The sequence below is a fragment of the Siniperca chuatsi genome, linkage group LG3 (assembly GCF_020085105.1).
Source record: "Siniperca chuatsi isolate FFG_IHB_CAS linkage group LG3, ASM2008510v1, whole genome shotgun sequence".
NCBI lineage: Eukaryota > Metazoa > Chordata > Actinopteri > Centrarchiformes > Sinipercidae > Siniperca > Siniperca chuatsi.
This window is the reverse complement of record NC_058044.1, coordinates 29,327,297-29,346,220: the sequence shown is the minus strand read 5'-3', so window position 1 is coordinate 29,346,220 and position 18,924 is coordinate 29,327,297. Positions and strand designations below refer to the sequence as shown.

Here is an 18,924-nt window from a genome sequence, read left to right as displayed (position 1 = left end):
GAATTGCACCCCCACCCTCTCCTCATTACAGCTGTTCCGTGCCTCGATGCTGATGCTCATCGCCCTCAACGGTCACTGCTGCAGCTCTCACTTATTGATATAACAGCAGAAACATCTTTCTCCTCAAGAACAGTCATTCCTTTCAGAGAAAAAGAGAAGGTACCGTAGTAGCGCAGCTAAATAGGGTTTTATCTCCATAGCTTTATCTTGAAGGTGCGGATGTGCATCATCAAGAAAAATAATGTAGCCTGTTTACTCCTGAGTTGTATAGAAGCAAAAAGCTGACCTGTATTGTTACCCTGACTGCAAAATACATCACCACATGTCAAAAATGTGCCATGTCAGTGCAGATGCTCCACAATTTACACCCATTCTTTTCTACAAGGTAATAATCTCATGCTATAATATTTAAAAAGGAAAGTTAGAAAGACTTATTATGTCACCGTACGCTTCACAGGCTACTAAGCTTTTGAGAAAATCAAGGTTGCCCTATTCACTGCTCCCTTGTTGTGAGAACTGAAATACTTTGCATTCTTGTTCTCATTGTTTGAGAGCCGCCCAGGTCAATAGTTGTAATAGTGTGTTCCCTAAAGATAACAATCCAAAGCCTGTAGGATTTAGTCTACATCTCTGTCTATTCAACCTGAATAGTACTTGTTTAGGATTTGTTAATTGATTGTGTTCATTGTGACCCCTTTTCTTTCTGTTTACACTGCACACTTGAGAGCTTATTTTATTTCTGCTTGACCTGCATCCTGTATACTATGCACGCAGACACTGTTGTGATCTCATCTGCAGGTGTGGTGCTTCATTCTCTTTTCATTCACAAGGCCGTGGCCAGAAAGCTGTATGGATGGGACGGGGAGCAGATTCCACACACACACGCGCGCGCACGAGCACCCACGCACGCACAAGGCATGGGCAGGACCTTGTTTAGCGTCGGACACCTGTGATGGAGTACATCTGGAGGTAGGTGGAGGTCACATGCCTCCTGTAAGCTACTGTGCAGGCTTAACACAGACATTCACACAGGGCCTCCCAGGCACAGCCGTGGGATTGTGAACGCCCAGGGGCAGAACAGGGCCCAGGTGACATTTTGAATCAATCAGAGGGAAACCCGTAAAGCTGTTCTTGTAGTGCAGATTCAGACCCAGTTCTTAAGCCTGTAGAGCTCTCCAAAATAGACTCAGGCAGTGGAACTAAGCAGACTTGAAAGTTTACTCTGGTGGTGGATGGTGGAGGTATTTTTAGAAGCTGCTGTAGTCAGATTATTATGATGTATCATTCCAGAGGTATTCCTTGGACAAATGCCTTGAGTATTATCGTTGACCTGTCTGTCTAACCAGCATTCACGACAGGCTCAAGGAAACTCGATTTCAAAGCCTAGACTCAGCAACATTTATGTATAAAACTGTGCAAATGACATCGTCCTGCTGATTTGGTTGGTTTCATATTCATAAACATATTCATAGACTGTTCATAAAAGTCGACAAATGTTTCGTTTTCTGCCTCCGGCTTGGAGGCAACAATTTGATCTTTTTGCCATTTGATGAAAGAAAATGGTAGACTGATAAGTTCCGAAGTATTCTCACACATGTCGATCGTCGTAAGTTTGGATGTGAAGTGCATCCTGGAACACAGCTTATTACGTAGTCATGCAAGGTTTGTTCCCTGTTTGATTTTGGCACAGTATGTAGAGCTGCTTTGGTTAATGTTTGCTAATTTGGAACTCAAAGGTGGACTGTACTTCACATAGCTAACAAATCCCATGTACGCATTTAGAAATAGTCACATATCGTTGCTTCCTCTAATAACACTACTGCTACCATTGCTACAGCTACCACTACTAGAGCCTGACCAATACTGGATTTTTGAGGACGATGCCAATATTTGAGAGTTTAAAAATCTAGTAACAATATATCCTCCTATATTTTTTTTTAACATAAACACATTACATAAACCGACATTTTTGATAAGGATCTGTGATGTAGATATTTAATAGATTTTGTGACCAAAATATTTTGCAGAAAAATTTTCAGTTGAAAAATAAACTTATAGTAAATGCCTTTGTAATAGATAGAAAAGCCTGTCACCAGTGAGTAGTTCATCTTATGACATTTCCATACTGCAGCTTCTTGTGACTTATTGGCCAACAACACAAAAGAAAGTGTGAATAAATTAGAGGTGGAAAAATAAATGAAACGCTGTCCTGACCTGTCCCGGCTCTACCCCCACTCCTCTTCGTCCCGTTGGAGACCCCCCCCCATCTATTTATTTACTTACTGTCTATTTATTTTTCTTCTGTCTCTCTCTCTCTTCCCCCTATATCCTCACACACACAACTACCATACACACACACGCACACAACTCACGTGCGTAGTACAATAAGAAAATCTCTAATTTACTCACGTACCTCTTATTAATTACTCAATTACTTGAGCTTATCTGTATAGCTAAAATCGTCCAATGCTACTACTAGTATTACTACTGCTATTAATAATAACAGCAACAACCACAGCATTGTAGTTTCTTAAAGTGTTTTAATTGATGTATTACATTTTCATTGGGTAAACATTTACAATGTAACTGATCGTTTAATTGGTTCAGTTCTTTGATTACTTCAGTGTTTGAGTATAACGGTCCTGTTCTGGACAAGATACACAAGACCTTAGCTGTTTCCAACCCAAGTCCATTTGTATGCATGCAAACATTACTTCATATCTTCTACACATTAATAGATAATATCAAAGGCAAACAGGAACAGTCTACTCTCGAGAAATGCAATTACAGTTCGGTAAAGCAAAGTTAGAGATCAAGCAACGTACTATAGCTTAAATACACAGCTGATGTAGTTAAAAGGCCTTCACAAAATCAAAGACAAAACCATTTGCCGTCTCTCTCTTAGAGTCCGATTAGTTAAAAGTAAAATGTGTTTGAATGGGCTTAGTAACCCTTCATTAACTGATAAATGATAAGATAGGATTTTGCTGGAACTTTTTGTGCGTGCATGCAGTTCACTGAATGAGTATTGACGTCTCCAGATATTTTGCTTGTAGTCTTTGGAACGATTTTTAGGATATTTGGTTTTTGATATTTTTAAGCTGTAGCAAAGATTCTCCACCCAAACCATCTTCTATCTATCTGTCTGTGTTTTGGTGAACTACCTTTGGATACATTTCTTTCTATAGTGACATGTAAAAGTGGTCATCAGGTGGCAATACACTGTTTCCAGCAACGGTTATAAATTGACCATTGGCTTAAGTGATAAGATGAAATTCCTCGCAGTATGTAGTGTTATTAACTGGGGAGCAAAAGTGTGGAATTCTGACTGATATTATATATATATTATAAAATAACTAGGCTAACACAGAGACAAGAAAAGACGTTGCCTTTGATCGTTTTCATTTGAACAGTTTATTATGATTAACCATATAGGATGTGAATCTATGGAAAATGTATTGTAATTCTCTGTACGTAATTTTTATTCCAATTGCATATGTGAGTTTTGTAGAATTTCACCCTCACACCCTCAGATACCCTCAGGATGCACTGAAGGTACATCAGAGAAACCCTCAGTCTGATGATAAGGGACAACATTTGTCAGATTCGTTCTGGCACACGCCAGCCGACCCCAGTTAGCTGAGTTGAGATTACTGGGGGAGAGCAACTACTTTTCACACCTGAAGGGCATATGTTTCACTAACGAATGAGAGAAATGTACAGCATTTTACTTTTCTCCGACTCTATATATGCATATACTAACTGCATTTTAGAAAAAAAAAGATTAGACCAAATTCAATGTGGAAAATGTGCAAAAATGCATAATAATAGTAATAATAGTTTTCATGGCACTTTTAAAATTTCTGTGAGAAGATGAATGCACCTCTCTTCAGTGTGTTGTGCTCAAATAATCCTACTTAAAGCTCAGCTGGTAAAATCAGAGTGTGGAGACAAAATCTATTGTGTGACTACCTGTGAGTATCTGTCTCGTTATGATTTTTTTTGCCCTGTAATCTACACACCAGTCATTTGTTAGCTTGACATTTATGCTGTTCTGTGTGGGAATGACCTGACTCTCTCTCCGGACTCGCTACGCTCTTTGTCCCCCCTAGTGAACTCAAGCCCAGGCACAAACTGCCCGAGGAACACCAACACCAGTAATGACTGTCCCTCCACACAAGATGCATTTTTGCTTGAGTCAATAATAACCAAAGTTTCCCATGGAAACAGATAGAGCAGGCTGTCCATATCTGGTGGTGACAAACACCAGCATTAGCTTTATCCTGCTACTCTGCCCTGAACTCATAATGCACAACACCAGTACAATCAAATCACTATAGGATGACACCAGCCTCGCCTACCGCACCTCAAGTACTCGATGAGCAGCTATGTCACTCACGCTGGTAATACGCTCCTGTAATTATTAGTGTGATGCCCTACAGACGATATAAAAACGGAAAACTAGCGTTGTCAGATTAACAGAGGAAATTCTGGTTTCCACATAATCATCATGCTATCTTTAATGCTACATCAGAGTCCTCCACTCAAAACTTTATGTTAAGTAGGAGTTGCTATGCTGCCAGGAGCTTAATCATTCAAACTTATTACACTCTGCTTGTGTATTTTATACACATCACGCCTGCAATTTACAACACTGGCCAATGGAACATTCAGCCAGTTAGCTTCAGTGATAGTGCAAAACCAATGTGGGATGTTTTGTTTACAATAACATTGAAAACACACATGGAAGATGGTCACACATGTAGGTGATCCTCACACTTGCTGATTCTAATTGCTCCACTACCTGAAAGTCCCCGTCTTCTGTTCCAATCCTAAATAATGCCCAAAAAGTGCAGAAGCCTTTTTTGTTGTTGTTGTTGTTGTTGTTGTTGTTGTTGTTGTTGTGTATTTTGGCACAGTCAGTATATAGCACCACCAAAGTTCTGCCAAGCAGTCTGTTTGGAGAGAAATCCTGTATGTTGAAGCATATTCATACAAACACGAGAGTCACACTGGCATCTTAGCATCAGCTGGAAAAATAAGATTATCCTATCAGCAGTGTACAGAGTTTCTAGCCCAGCTACGCTGCCAGTCCTTCTGGACCGCGATGCTAGAGAGAGCTCGTCGGCAAAGAGAGGAGGATGCAGAGTTACGGGGGTGATGAAGCAAATCTATTCTGGCCTTTCAGAGATACAGTTTTTCAAACTAATCTCACTTTTCACTTTGGTCTTGACGTTGTGAAAAGCTATGGCTTATCATTTGGCAACTCAAGGCAGAGGATTGTTGCAAATTCTTTATTACCCATGTTTCTTTTTTTCTCATTTTATCCGTTGTTCTCATCCCATCTTTTATTGCTACGTTTGTTGTCGCTGAACTAGACTTCGTGTTTGCAAACACATTTCATGGTTTGTTTTAAACCAAACTAAACTTACCAGATGAGTGGCGTTTACGACATATAGGACAGTAGAATAAGAGCCATACGTTACAACCAAATTACACACATTGTGTGAAAAACTAGTACACAATCCTTTAATTGATAACCTTTCTGGATTGTCCTGATGCAGTAATTCCAACTGATCTAGTGCTCCAGAAAGAATAAAACAAATGCTAACAGCTCCTGTTGTGTCTCAGGTCTGATTATCTGGTGGGGTCGATGCATTTTCTGACTTTTCAAGAGTACGCCACTGAGGTTAGACTAGAGAAAACAACACATTTTTGCTCTCTAACAAAGATCACAACTACAACTGTTATCTGTGGAAGGTTTTTTTTTTTTCTGCCACCTGTTACTTTAAAGCGCATGTGTCTAAAGACTATCTGTCTTAAGGTCACATAGTAGAAACAATACACAACAAGTGCTCAAAAGACTCAGAGATCACATACTCTCAAACACAGACACAAAATAGCAAAAGAACTCAATTCAATGGTTTCCTTTTTGTTGCGCAAGCTCAAGTACCGTTGGCCTCAGGTGAAGCGAGGCTTTAGAGCAAAGTCCTTTCCTCGTGTAGTTCTACTAATAAGCACCAGTAGAATTCAGCTGCTCCTGCACCCCCGCTGCTGCTCCTCACTCCTCAATCCCTCAGGGTAGCAGTCATTAACTGGTGGCAGTCCAGATCCCCTCGCAGCTCCAGCGGCCCCGGCAGCCTCATCCCCGTCTTCTGATCCACACACCAGCACTTCCCCCGCTGGCCATCACGTGCAGGATGACACTGTGGGCATAAAAGATATATAGAATATTCCAGTTACATATAACAGCTTCTTCAACTACAGGTTCAAATATTAAAGGTGCTGGAATAAATATTTGTATATTATCAATGGATCAAAATGGCCATGTGTAGTGAAAAGGGTGCCGCTCATAACGATAAACCCACAGACACTTATCACCTCACTCTGCAGTTCCCCTCACCTTTACGGAGCTTTATAGTATTTTTTTAAACCAGTATTTTGGTTTAAAAAATACTGCTCGCAACTTTACTGTTTTGGTTTACTCTACTTCAGCAGCAGCAGGTATCTGTTTTCAACAAAAAAAGTTCTAAAAACCCACTGTACATTACCTGCCCAGCACCGAATGGCACACTGACAACGTTAGCGACTAGCTGGTGAATATAGTGCAGCATTTAGCAACCGGAGAGCCAGATATTTCCCTCAGCAGTCGGTGGAGAGAAAAAACAGCTAAAAGGAGAGCGAATTTTGGACTTACATTTGCCGGGTGGACACGAACACGACTCCCGAAGAATGCTAATGTTGCTATGTATCTGCTGTATGTGTAAATAAGCAAAAGTTTGCCAATAAGGGGATCATTTGTCAGTGTTGTGTTTACAGCTTGTAGTGCTGCCCCCAAGAATCAGTTAATGCGGGTTTATATAAAACTGAGCACTAGGTTAGAGGATACAGACCAGCTTGATTATCTTGAAAGAGCAGTCAAAGCTCTGTTGGCAGGGCCGTACTTCTCTGAGATGACATCAGACCTGGCTTTTAAAGATGTTTTCATTGTTTTGCAGCACTTGGCTTTTTCCTGCATACATAGTCAAATGACTGGAGTTTGTCAGGTATAATACTATTTTAGCACCGGACCGCATTAAAAGAATGTTGTCTACTGACCCGAAAGCAGAATCATACATTAAACGCTACAAACACAGTGAACCCACCCACACCCAGCTGGCACTTAAATTTGCCTTAAAGAAACTGTGAGAAGTGTTTCAAGTAATTTCAATAATTTGATTAAAAACCTCGGAGATTCCTTCTGTAAACGTTTAACAATTTATTGTGTGATTTTGCACTTTTTCTGTAGTGATTTACCGTTTCACAAAGCCTCCAAGACCAGTTACCAATCTCAGAGCAACCCTGCCATGAAATGATCCCCAGTTGTCCCTCGTGACCTGTGCTTCACTTCCCAATAGGTTTTTATCACAGTGCAGTTTTAGTTAAACAGTAAACAGATGCCTGTGAATCTGAGCAGACAAAGATACTTTAACCATGTTACACAATCAACATAACTCAGACTTGATGACTAGTGCCTTAGCAGAGCTTTCCTTTTATCACTGACTCTGCGTCTGCTGCTTTGATTGCGTACACAACTCAGAGCAGTCTTATCTGTGTTTTTATGTTCTCTGATTCTCTCACTCTTATCTGCATAGTTGCCCAATCTTGCAAAGGCAAAATAACAAAAGAGCAACTGCATCCAAAAGCTAATTGCATCCATCACAGCAATAAAGCGATTATTGTCCAACAGTTGAGGGGAAACCACTTTACACACGCAGTTCAACTGTTGAATTCAGAAAGTAAATCACTTTTCATGTGAGCTTAGAAAAATAAGGTCTTGGCATTACCATGACAGTCTGCTTGGAGACACTTTTGTGTTGGTCTTGAACTAGTCATTTGTGTTTTGGCCCACAGATTGCTGATGTGGTTTGAAAGGAACTGTTTGAAGTATAAAGATAGGCTTCTTTTTTTTTTTTTTTTATTGGCTTAATAATAGAGATTCACAGCTCACCAGTACACATGGCCAAATAGTGGTCTGCTCAGTAATTCAATCAAGCTCATTATGAGTGTGTGCTTGAAATCACGGACCTGTTTAGCGTGGAAATCTCCGTTCTTGTCACAGTTGGGTATGGGGATTGTGAAGAGATCATCGTGTGTGCGGGTATTTGATGCCAGTCTGTCCAGCGCTCTCTGTAGCTCAGCACGACATGGAGCCTGTAGGAGAAATCGTTTTTTGGTTTGATGTTTATTCACATCAGCAGAGCTCCAGGCGTAGATGTATGTAGACATTTGCAGTGGCGTAAGAAAACGGCCGTGTTAAAGAAGAATGCCAAATGATTACGTCTCATCTTCAAAAATGTCTAAGAAAATCATGAGAAAGTTTAGTTAAAATCTAAAAATCAACCACCATAAGTTAATATATCATTTCATTTAGTCATAAAAAGTAATGAATAATAAATCTGTAATGTCTAAAAAATATGACAGTAATAATAATGTGATAGTAGAAAATAAATACCAGGCAAACTGGTTTTTGGATTTATACTTTTCACTTTTGTCCTCTCTTGGGCTAAAAGATTATTACTCACAAATTACATCTAACCTGCTGAGCACACTGCCTTCAGTGCCCGTGGGAACTCGTGGCAGTTGTTGCACAGAAGAGTTTTGTTAGTATTTGATTATATAAACTGTTGGAAAAAATCCCAACTTTAATTTTGACGACGATGATTCATGATCATGATTGATTTATTGAAATCAAAGTCAAAGTGCAGCTATGGGGTGATAGTTAAACTCAACATCACACGGGTTTTAATTTGACACTAAGAAATGTCAACATCCTTACATTGTGCATGTAGATACATATATCTGCCAATAGTGCCGCGAGTCGGCTGCGTTCAATTCACAAGCTCACAAACTAATGATTGCATCTGAATGCATCATTTTGTCTGCACGGCCAAACCAACTGCATTCCCACGAAGACTTTAAAAACATAAATATATAAGGATAAGGTAAACCGTACGTTTCTGTGTTACATGAATGTACTAAAATGTGGTAAAACCAGCCTGTTACTGATTAATAGGGATGTTATGATCCTGCTCTTGCCAATGTTAAATCAGCAAATTGCATGTTGATGTCAATGTGCACCTGTACTTTATTTCGCAAGACTGCAATTAAAGGTTACGGTCTGTAAATAACTAATTTGTACGATTTATAACCTGACTGTTACGCTTGTGGCTTTGGAACTATAAAGCCTTAATGTAAAACACCTGCTGGGGCTGAGGCATGTGCTGCAGAGGGGATTGCCTGGGTTTGTTGTTTGCTGTGAAACCGATAAGATGTCAGAAGATCGTTTCTCTCACCAGCGCCGCCTTGGTCTCCTCCCTGGCCGCGTTGCTTCTCTGATTTGTGGATTTCGGAGGGTGCCGGGCCAGGGTCTTCTGTATGCAGCGCTTATCCTGTGGACTGCATCGGATATTGCTGTTGTTCGGGTGCTCGGGGGTGATCTCATCCTGCCTGTCCATCGCTGAAGGACAAGGAATCATGCATAAGTTCCTTCAGTTCAGCAAGAAAGGTGAACAATGCACTGTCAACAGTATCACAGAAGCAGTTCGTCAAAAACATTTGTAAGGCTATTGTCGCATGATTGTCAGTGCAGCATAATAATGTCACATTTAATGATATGAGCATAATTTAGGGCAACATCCATTATTTTAATGATTTGCTTGGGTGTCAGATATAGAGCAGCAGCTGTTTAGCAGCGTACTCCTCCTTGTCCTTCTACATAACATCCCATACAGCTGAACGTGGTGAGATGTAGGCTAAAAATTAGGCCAGGTTAACCTCAAGGACACAGAGCCGTGTTCCCGCTCTGGGGGTAATCTGTACCTCGGCTCTCGCCCGGGTACTTTTGAACTACTGCGCCACAGCCATGCCACGACCTCTGAGGCTTTTTAAATGATGCCACGCCTGTTCTGCCACCCTCTGTACATTGTGGTCTGAGCCACATTCACCTTTGCATCCCTGTAATCCTGCAGTTCTGTGGCCCTGCAGGCAGCCAGCTGCTTCCTCAGGAAATGCCCCCCTCCCTCTTAATTCTCCACCCCTCCACAACAACCTCAGTCTGTGCCAGATGGAGGTTGTTAGAGGGTATTTGCACTGTCACAAGTGGGCACAACTGTGTGTGTGTGTGTGTGTGTGTGTGTGTGTGTGTGTGTGTGTGTGTGTGCACTGGTTGGTGACTGGGGGGTACCAGATGGACAAAACGAGCGATAAAGGTTGTGTGTGTCTTTCTTTGTGCACATGCATGTTGCCTTTCACCCATGGCTTGTAAGACTTGGCAGCGTTTTATGCTTTCTGCTCATAACCCATGGCATTTTACAGATTGGCACTGGAATCAAAGCACTTTAAACTTCGGTTTTATCATTTTGAAGCTTTTCTCGCTCTGACCATTGAGCCAAATCTGAGCTCTGGTTAATATCTAAGGTCACTGCCTGGCATCCAGTTAATTGCGGTTGGCAAAGAGACAATGAAGGTGGGTCGGTAGCCTCCTTAATCTTGTGCAATCTTTTCTCAGGTCTACAATGCATGAAAGCATACATACACACATCCAAACCAGTACTTTTTTTGCAGTACTAGTTCTCGAGTTAGTCCTGGCCCTTGCAGTATTCAGGATGTTGATCCTGGGCCATTTTCTGGCGATGACTGATTTTTTTACAACTCGGCGACAGGAGTTGGAAGGTGACCATGTTTCTCTAAACTTCATAGACAGTCATCTTGCTTGGCTTGGCTTGTCTGGGAGGAAGTGTCTCTTGGCTGTTTGTATTTTTAGTCTTGTTGCTGTTCAGCCTTGCTCATCAGCACTTTCTTCCACAAGAGCCAGTGTTTCAGCTGTTTCCTTCGTTCCAAGTCGTTCTTTCTCCTCTTTTGCCAGTTCACGCTTTTTCCGACTCCACGCTCTTTCGTAGGGCGAGCCAAAGTGATTTAGAAGTGGGTCAGGGGTGGCATGTCCTGTTTGCTACCACTGCTGTTTTCCATGAAGGAAGTTGCCACTTCTCTGTGTGGTTTCATTTGATGTTGATCAGCAGCTCTTGGCTTTTGAAATGTAATTCCTACAGTGCATTATCAGCCCTGGAGCTGATACATTGCAGTGCATTGCCAGTCACAGGTGCACAGCAAAGATAAAGAAAGGTCTTGAATAAACATATAATCATACTCAGAGTCAGGAACCTGTCTTTTTGGTCTTTTGGTACATTGTAATGAGCCAAAACTAAGCCAACAAGATCCAGTAAGGACATAAACAAAGACCACTAGCTGTCCATTAATCAGCAGGTTAAATTCATCATCAAATTCATTCGTGGAATCTTTGTCTTATTGTATTAGCCTAGTGTGAGGACAATACAGCGTATAATTACTGTGATACAGCGCTGATCAGCTGAGCATACAGTAGGGTGAACACAAAGCTCCATTTTGTTAGCTGACAAACTCCACGTCTGTTTCACAATAAACTGCATTGCTTGCTCAGTCTAGTTCTTCGTTAAATATTTGTTGTCACATATCAGCCGCCGCACTTGAAAATGCATTCATCACACTGGCCACCAGATGTGGGAGCATCGTCTGATTGGCAGGCTCTCTCCTTCTGATGAACACATTTTCTGCCTCGGGTAACACCACATCATTTGACCTACATTATGACAAGTTCATGCTACGTCTTCTGACTATTTGTCTTCTCTTTGCAATCCATAGAACACTGACATAAGGAACTAAAGGGGTCATCAGATTTCAAATTTCAATGTTAGTGGCTTTAAGGCTGAACTTGTAAACCTCAAAGACAAATATCCTCCTCAAATAAATATTTAGTTATGCTCAGCGAGATTGGCAGAGTACTTTCCTGTGGTTTATACTTCCACTAGCTTAGATCGTAGATCTTAGCCAAAAGACAGTCCACTGTGTGAGACATTTGTACAAAAACCTCAGATGTACCCTTTTAAAAATGACTTAATTTGTGCTCTATTTAATACAGATATGCTGAGGATAGTTACAAGGCGCTCATGAAGTGAGGTAGATAGATTAGCCTTTACATTCGAGTTTGAAAACACTAAGAGGAGCTGCTGAGCAACTTCCTTACAGGGTACAAAGCCTGACTGCTGTATCAGCCAATATTAAGTTATCACAGATATATCTGTATGGGTATATGTTATAGCCGATAAGTAACAAGAAATTGCAGAACATATGTAAGAGCACTTACAGTTTCATTTTTCAACTGTAAAATGTCCCAGTACATATTTTGGCCACAATAAAAAAAAAAAAAAAGCTAACTTAAAGGCTCCCTATAAAGAGCAACTTAAAAGCAGCTGCAGTGGTGTAGAAGTGTACTTCAGGGCGTGTCAGTACACAGTGACATCACTGTTGATGTCACTGTGTACTGATGTTGTGTGGTTACAGGTGCAACTAGTGTGGTTATAGGTCTACCGTAGCACATTTCTGACCAAACACACTGAAAACTTTTAACCAAAGAGAGGAGGTAAAACATTGCTTTTCAGCCTGGTGTTAAATTACTCTTTAAAGCGTTTATTTATGTCATATGTTTATGTAAAACCCAGGGATCAACTCCATTGAGGCTCCACTGAGGCCTTTGCCTCTGCCAAGGTTATTCCTGTTCTGTCATCTTATTCATTTATGTTTTCCAAACATTGGGATTAGCCTGATTTAAAAAAAGTCGGTCCATAAAACTTGCCTAGAGTGGATTAAAATGTGAATTTCACAGTTTTCAAAGTACAAATTCAATTGGGCCAGATTTTAAAACCAGGAAATGTAGATGGACCAGACATTTTCAGCAGCCTTTTTTTTTTTGTTTGTTTTTGGTAATGACAAATTTTAAAGCAGGCGTCTGGAGATTATAGTAAAATAAACAAATACTTGCCAGTCCAGGCAGGGTTAAACTGACGGTTTTCATTGTCAAATTTACGTTTCAGGATTGACAGAGGCATATTTTCAGTAGAGCACTTCCCTGCTTGTGACTGTCAACAGCCAGCTGTTTTGAAAAGCTGCTAAGCGTGGTCGGAACTCACATGAGAAAACGCTGATTTGTGAAAGATATGACTGGCAGTGTCGCTACATCCGTAAACATCCTGCCCGATCAGCATTGCACATGTGGAACTCTCAACAGAGATGAGAAGGAAGCGAGATGGCTCACTCGTTAGCTACTTCCATACACTGTATATGTAGTTTACTTATTTTGTCATATATCAGATTTATGGGTGCTGGGCCACTCGGAGGTTGCTTCTGGGCCAGATGTGGCCCGTGGGCCACCAGTTGAATAGGCCTGGAATAGATTATACTTTATCGGCAGTGACTAATCTCCTGAAAAATGGATACTCTTTGGGGACGCTACTCCTCCAAAATGTTTTGTAACACTTTGATAAAGTGTTTTTTTCAAGAGTTTCTGGCAGCGAGCTCAAAAGTCAACTAGGCTTACTACCAAAAAACTGTTCTTTTTTAGTCAACACTGGATGCTGCCAGAGAATCAGACCACTGAAGAAGATTTCTTTGAATCAGTTAATCATCAGAGTTGATGTCTAGCGCAGTTGTAAGAACACTGTTTAAGACTACCGGCTGTATATATATGCTGTAAGAAGGCCAATTAAAATTTTGGAACTCTTTATAGTGTCATTTGTCAAAGGAAAGATACTAGAAAGTTACTACATCAAGACTGAATCACAAAGGGAACCTTTGTGAAAAGGAAACCTGCTGCTGCCTGATACATCTCTGGCCACTTCCCATTCAGCTGATGTCAAAGCAGACATCCAGAAGTGCAACATGTTTGTGAGTTTGACTCCAAAGAGAGCACAGCAGCAGCAGTTTACTGTCCTCTTTGATTTAGTGTTTATTTAGCGTTAAAGGATCAGAAAATAATTAGGAGTAACAAATCTGAGAATAATTAAAAATGCACATGCCTACTTTGCAGTTGCACAAGAAACTGAAACCAACCATAAAATCACCATCACTCTTAGCCACGGCAGCGTTCTAGCAGTTTATTAATATTCACTGAAGAAAACACTTTGGTTGCCTTGGCTTAATGCTTTGAAAAATTGTGTAATATTTCAGCCTAAGGCTTGAAACTCTGTTATTGTCTCTAATAAGCCAGATATAAAACACACACACACACACACACACACACACACACACACACAGGTGTGGATCAGAGACAGAAAAATATGAAAGATAGAGCAAAAACTCTTCCAGATGGATCATCATCAGGATAAACATTATCCTTCATCCTGATAAAAATCTTTCAGGTCAAAACATTGCACTTTGTGATGAAAATAAAACATGTGTTGGGAACTTAAGCGCAGCATGAGGGGTTTTTCCCACATTCACTGCCTCCTCTGAGATTCATACTTTCTTCTGTTTTCAGGAAGCAATCCTGTTTTTCATCTAGATAAAAAAAAAAACATGTTCAAAGACATCTGAATTTGTGTCACTTATCCAACAATATAAACTGAACTGAGGTATTATAGTCACCTTTAACCTCAAGGACAACTCCACAGGCTGGACTCCATCACTGCTTGGATGTAGACTCATTTGCTTGCAGATCTGTGAGTAAATTCTGTCAGTGAGCTGGGGTAATCTTAGCCCTCCATCACTTGTGGATGCACTGATACTACTACTACATGTGACGAATAGATCTATGAATAGAGGGAAACCTGCAGCTGCAGTGAATTAGGTCAAACTGTTTTGAGTTACATCATTAACTTAATTTTGAGTGAATTGTTCTTGTTTTAATATATTTACAGAAGCAGGGTCTTGAGTGGAAGTGCAAGGAGGGGAAAGTTAATACTGCAGCATTTCTACCAGCCAGTGAAGGGGCCTACTAGCTGGAATGGTATTATTATTATTAAGAGTAATGACCACTGCTCTGAAAATACACTTATTAATACAAATCACCATTTATCGAGATATTGAGATGCAGATTGCGGCAATGTTTTTATTACTCAATTAATAGGTTCACGTGTGAAATCTCAGCCCTTGAGAATTCACTGTCCTCCTCAGATTAGACCTGTTTCATGGCCAGGACAATGCTGGATTGTTTATGTATCTCTCAGCTCCGACACCAGAAGGGGGTCCCTGTCCCACGGAGGACAGCAATTAGCTAATCACATTTACTCCTGCATAAGAGCCCCAGCTGTACAAATGTGCTGCACAACCACCCCCCCCCTCAAAAAAAAAAAGCAAATACACAACATTGAGGGACATCTGCTGAGAGAGGTTTGGGAAAGTCCTCATATAGCACCCTGAAAAATACATCCACATCTTTAACCAGTTCACAACTCCCAAAACGTGCTGAGGAGTCCTCGCTTGTAGGAGAAAGGAAAATCTAGGTTAGCATGCTGCTTTCATAAAGTCCTGTGTGCGTCACAGTAAATTGGGCATAGTTGGACAGAGTCTGGCTCCACTGACGGCTTCATTCATGCAGCTCCTTTGGTGCCTGTAGGTGTAAGACTTTTCATATCTGACATCTGTATCAGTTTGAAAATAATATCCGTTTCACTGTCAGAGGGAAGCATTTGAATACGACACCAGGGCAGACTCGGCAGCAATGTAGGGACAGATGCCAACACACGCATGATGATTTATTCTAAGTATTAAGATAGAGAGGGTTTCTAAGAATGGGATATTAAGATGCACTAAAGCTGTCTTAGACCTTGACATGAGATGCAGTATAGTGCTTGTTGTTGCTATGGAAATTTGGTTCAAGAATAGCCTTAAGGTTGATACATTTTTGAGAGAAATACACTGTTTTGAGCCAAAGAAAATGGACTGATAGCTCACAACGGTTGCCAACCCGATTTAATGCATTACTTGGACTTGGACTTGCACTACTTTTTTCATTGGCGGTTAGCAGTTAGCCTTAAAAATGAAGTCACAATCGTGAGGCAGCACAAATCTTTGTGATGCAAGTGTTATCTTGTAGTATCTAGATGCAGAGCTGTAACTATTAGCCTGAACACCCTAAATTCCCTTCAGTGGGCATGTTGAGAGCTGCCTCTATCCCAGGGTCCTTTTCATTATGAATTCTCTTGGTTTTTAAAAACCCTCTTCTATTTTTATCTAGCATGTTCACTGTTGCTAGGAGTGGGGCAGTGTCAGACATGTATTCAGAAGATGCACCCCCTTGTTTAATAATGCATAAGTTCGGTGAATGCTCCACAAAGGAAATCTCCTGCTTGTGACTGGAGTTGCTCTTTGCCTCTCCCCCGTGCCTTTCTGATTGTCTCTCTGCTGCCATGGTTTACATTGAACATTCTTATACAGCAGATCTGAGCTGCTGCCCAGAAGAATTGATTTACAGTGAGATTTATTGGGCATAGCTTCCCTGCTTTGTTATGACAGACTCCAGGGGTGAGAGAGTGTGGAGGCAAACAGAACTCAGTGCTCAGATTACAGAACACCGAAAACAAAACTTATGAACTTTCCAAAATGTTCCATCTACTGCCGCCCCGCCCCGGAGAAAGGACCCAAGACTCCCCCTAGTGCACTGTAACCCAGTTCCGGGCCAGCTGATCGGACAACACAGCATCAAAGAGCAGAAATAGGGAGAACAGCTTTCCTCGTCTGATTCTGATTCCATTTAGTCATACTATGTGCCGGCCTAACCTATGCTGGCCCTGCACAGAGAGCAGAAGGCTCTCATTTCAGCTCTGGCAGCTAGAGTGCCGATGAGCTCATCCTCATGAAGGAGCTGGACGCGGTTGGCGATGCGCTCAAAGGCTTGTTAGGGCTGGGGGGAGGGAGGGGGTTGTGCACCCAGGGCCAGGGGAAACAGATGCTGCAATGAAGATGAGCGTCCTGGGAGTTTTATATTGGCTAAGTTGATCCAAATCTTTGGTGTTCTTGTGCTTGCAGATAGCCTACTGCCATTACCAGTAACTGTCTGGGAGCCTGGGCTCAGTGGAAGCAACGCCGGGCCAGTTAGCTGATAATCTTGGACAAATGAAAGAACCACCTAGTCTGCGACATATTATAACAATTGTCTCATATGGCATAATGGAAATCAACACCACTCCCTTTGAGGAGAGCAGAGGAAGACAAACAGTGGAGACTGTTTCTTCAGTAGAAAGACGTCAACGTCAAAGCAGTGAACTGGAACTGGATATGCAGATAAGACATCCAGTATTAGACATCCCACTGTGTGAAAGTGGAAACAGACTTTCTTCTTTGCAAAAGGAATGCAACAACAAAGAGGAGAATGAGAAGCGGGCCCAGAAGAGTGTGATAAAGATATCGACAGTAGAAGAAGAGTTAGACATCTGCAGCAGCAGGAGGAGGAGGAATGGGGGCGTCCATGAAAGAGCACCCAGTGAATTACTGATTGCAGAGAGCTCTAATAGCCCCAGACTGGCCACACTCCATTACAGTCATTTCATACAGCAGCTTTTATTACCTCCTCCCATTACAAACACACACACATATTCACTTCCACACACACACACACACACGCAGACTCTCACATTCCCAGTACCACCACAATGCATTTCACTGCCTGCACTACACGACTACCTGCAGGATCTCAGTTTAACATTGGCGTGATGAGGTAATTGCACACCCAAGGGTTGCTGGGAAAGTGAATTTTTCGTGTCACTATCTGCACGAACCAAAATGCATGATTCCCTCACTAAAACAGGTAACCGACTTGCATGCCGCACAGTCATAGAGAGTGCAGACACATGCAGCCGACACATACAGTACATGCACACACGCCCACCCCAGCTATCGCCACAGCGCTCTCCTCTCTGAAGCCTGCTCTGCGTCTTACAGCAGGGCCCCTTTCACAGCAAACGGCCGCAAGACAGCAGAGGGACTGTGTGCGCTCTCCCATCAGGCCATGCGTGAGGAGCTGGTGTGTGTGCATGCTCTGGTTCGGGGCTTAGCCGAGATTAGGGTAAACAAGCAGCACATTGTCACCCCCACCCCCCCCACCCCAACTCTGACCCTGCCCAGCTCAGGTAAGGCCCAGTGAGCGGAGATAGAAAATATTCTGGTCTGCTTGGCCGTGGGTCCACAGAGCTGGGATGTAGAGACGCCAGTGCAGGTTTGGGAGACCTGGTCAGATGTGGCTATCGGTTGTTACATGCTTCATACTTTGAGAGCATCTTGACATAGACATTTGCAGAGATATGCGTGCGTTTGGTGCTGTGAGCCTAACTGTAACTGACAATAACTAAAAGGAAGAAGTGCCCAGTGTAAAGAAGTGTATTCGTCATCGGTTCACACACAGACTCTGACCCCTTCGCGCTCACCTGAGTTCTCCTCCACCTCTCTCTCATCGGTGCACACCCCCTGACCGTGCATCAGCGAGTGCAGCGGCCTCTCCACACCATGCGGCGGGTAGCAGCGGAGGCCCGTGCCACATCGGGGCGAGTAGACGCCACAGTGAGCCCCTTTAGGCAGGGCGCAGGTGGGGCAGCAGCCGCAGCCGGGCTCCCGCACCGTCTCCTCGCAACCTTCTGGCAGATGGCAGCTGGCCAGCCTCTCCTCGGAGCACACTGGGCAGCGGATGGCCTGGTCCGATAAGCACAGCGTCACCAGCGACAGGGTGCCAAACGCCCAAAGGCCCCAGCAGGAGGAAGCTACTGCCACACCACCTCCACGCACCATGGCAGCCCCGGCACCTGCACGCAATCCTTTGCCCTCGTGTATGAGCCCCTTTGCTTCCCCTCTCCTCTCTTGAGTGTTGTGCGGCTTTTGATCACTTTCTACTTCAACAGCAGATTTTATACCAACAAGGGAGGTTTGAGAGGAAAGCTTTGTCCAGGATGGTCTTTGATATTTTCAGCTGGTTAGTGTTTCAATTGCAGGGACACAATGCCTCTGCTGTATTGCCTCTCCGTTCCTCTGATTCAATTTCACAGCGCAGAAATTGGAGCCTGCTTGTGATCTGCTCGGCTGGCG

The 18,924-nt window shown here is 42.4% G+C and overlaps 2 protein-coding genes across 6 annotated transcripts in view; one reads left to right on the top strand and one right to left on the bottom strand.

Moving 5' to 3' along the window:
- Window positions 1-23: 23 nt before the first annotated feature.
- The window catches only part of LOC122873564 (zinc finger protein Aiolos-like), a 30,693-nt gene continuing 11,792 nt past the window's right edge, over window positions 24-18,924 (top strand). Inside the window, exons 1-2 of one of the 5 annotated variants that reach the window (XM_044190444.1) lie at window positions 24-159; window positions 831-969. In XM_044190444.1, the coding sequence (XP_044046379.1) occupies window positions 953-969 (17 nt within the window). In that variant the 5' untranslated portion in view covers window positions 24-159; window positions 831-952. Of the gene's footprint in view, window positions 160-259; window positions 386-798; window positions 970-9,492; window positions 9,548-18,924 lie in introns of those variants that run through there. The other 4 variants (XM_044190443.1, XM_044190442.1, XM_044190445.1 and 1 more) reach the window with 4 other exon arrangements.
- LOC122873571 (insulin-like growth factor-binding protein 4) lies at window positions 2,521-18,630 on the bottom strand. Its single transcript, XM_044190463.1, has 4 exons — window positions 18,273-18,630; window positions 9,336-9,499; window positions 8,068-8,193; window positions 2,521-6,206 (listed from the first exon to the last, which is right to left on the bottom strand). Exons 1-4 carry the CDS (start codon window positions 18,628-18,630, stop codon window positions 6,069-6,071), a joined length of 786 nt encoding a protein of 261 aa, XP_044046398.1. The 3' UTR covers window positions 2,521-6,068.

Excerpts from the sequence above, each read along its gene's own strand:
- LOC122873571 (XM_044190463.1), bottom strand. The coding sequence starts at position 18,630 with ATGGTGCGTGGAGGTGGTGTGGCAGTAGCTTCCTCCTGCTGGGGCCTT. Across the intron at positions 9,500-18,272 it reads AGAGGTGGAGGAGAACTCAG|CGATGGACAGGCAGGATGAG; the intron begins GTGAGCGCGAAG and ends CTTGTCCTTCAG. Across the intron at positions 6,207-8,067 it reads GAGATTTCCACGCTAAACAG|TGTCATCCTGCACGTGATGG; the intron begins GTCCGTGATTTC and ends TTATGCCCACAG.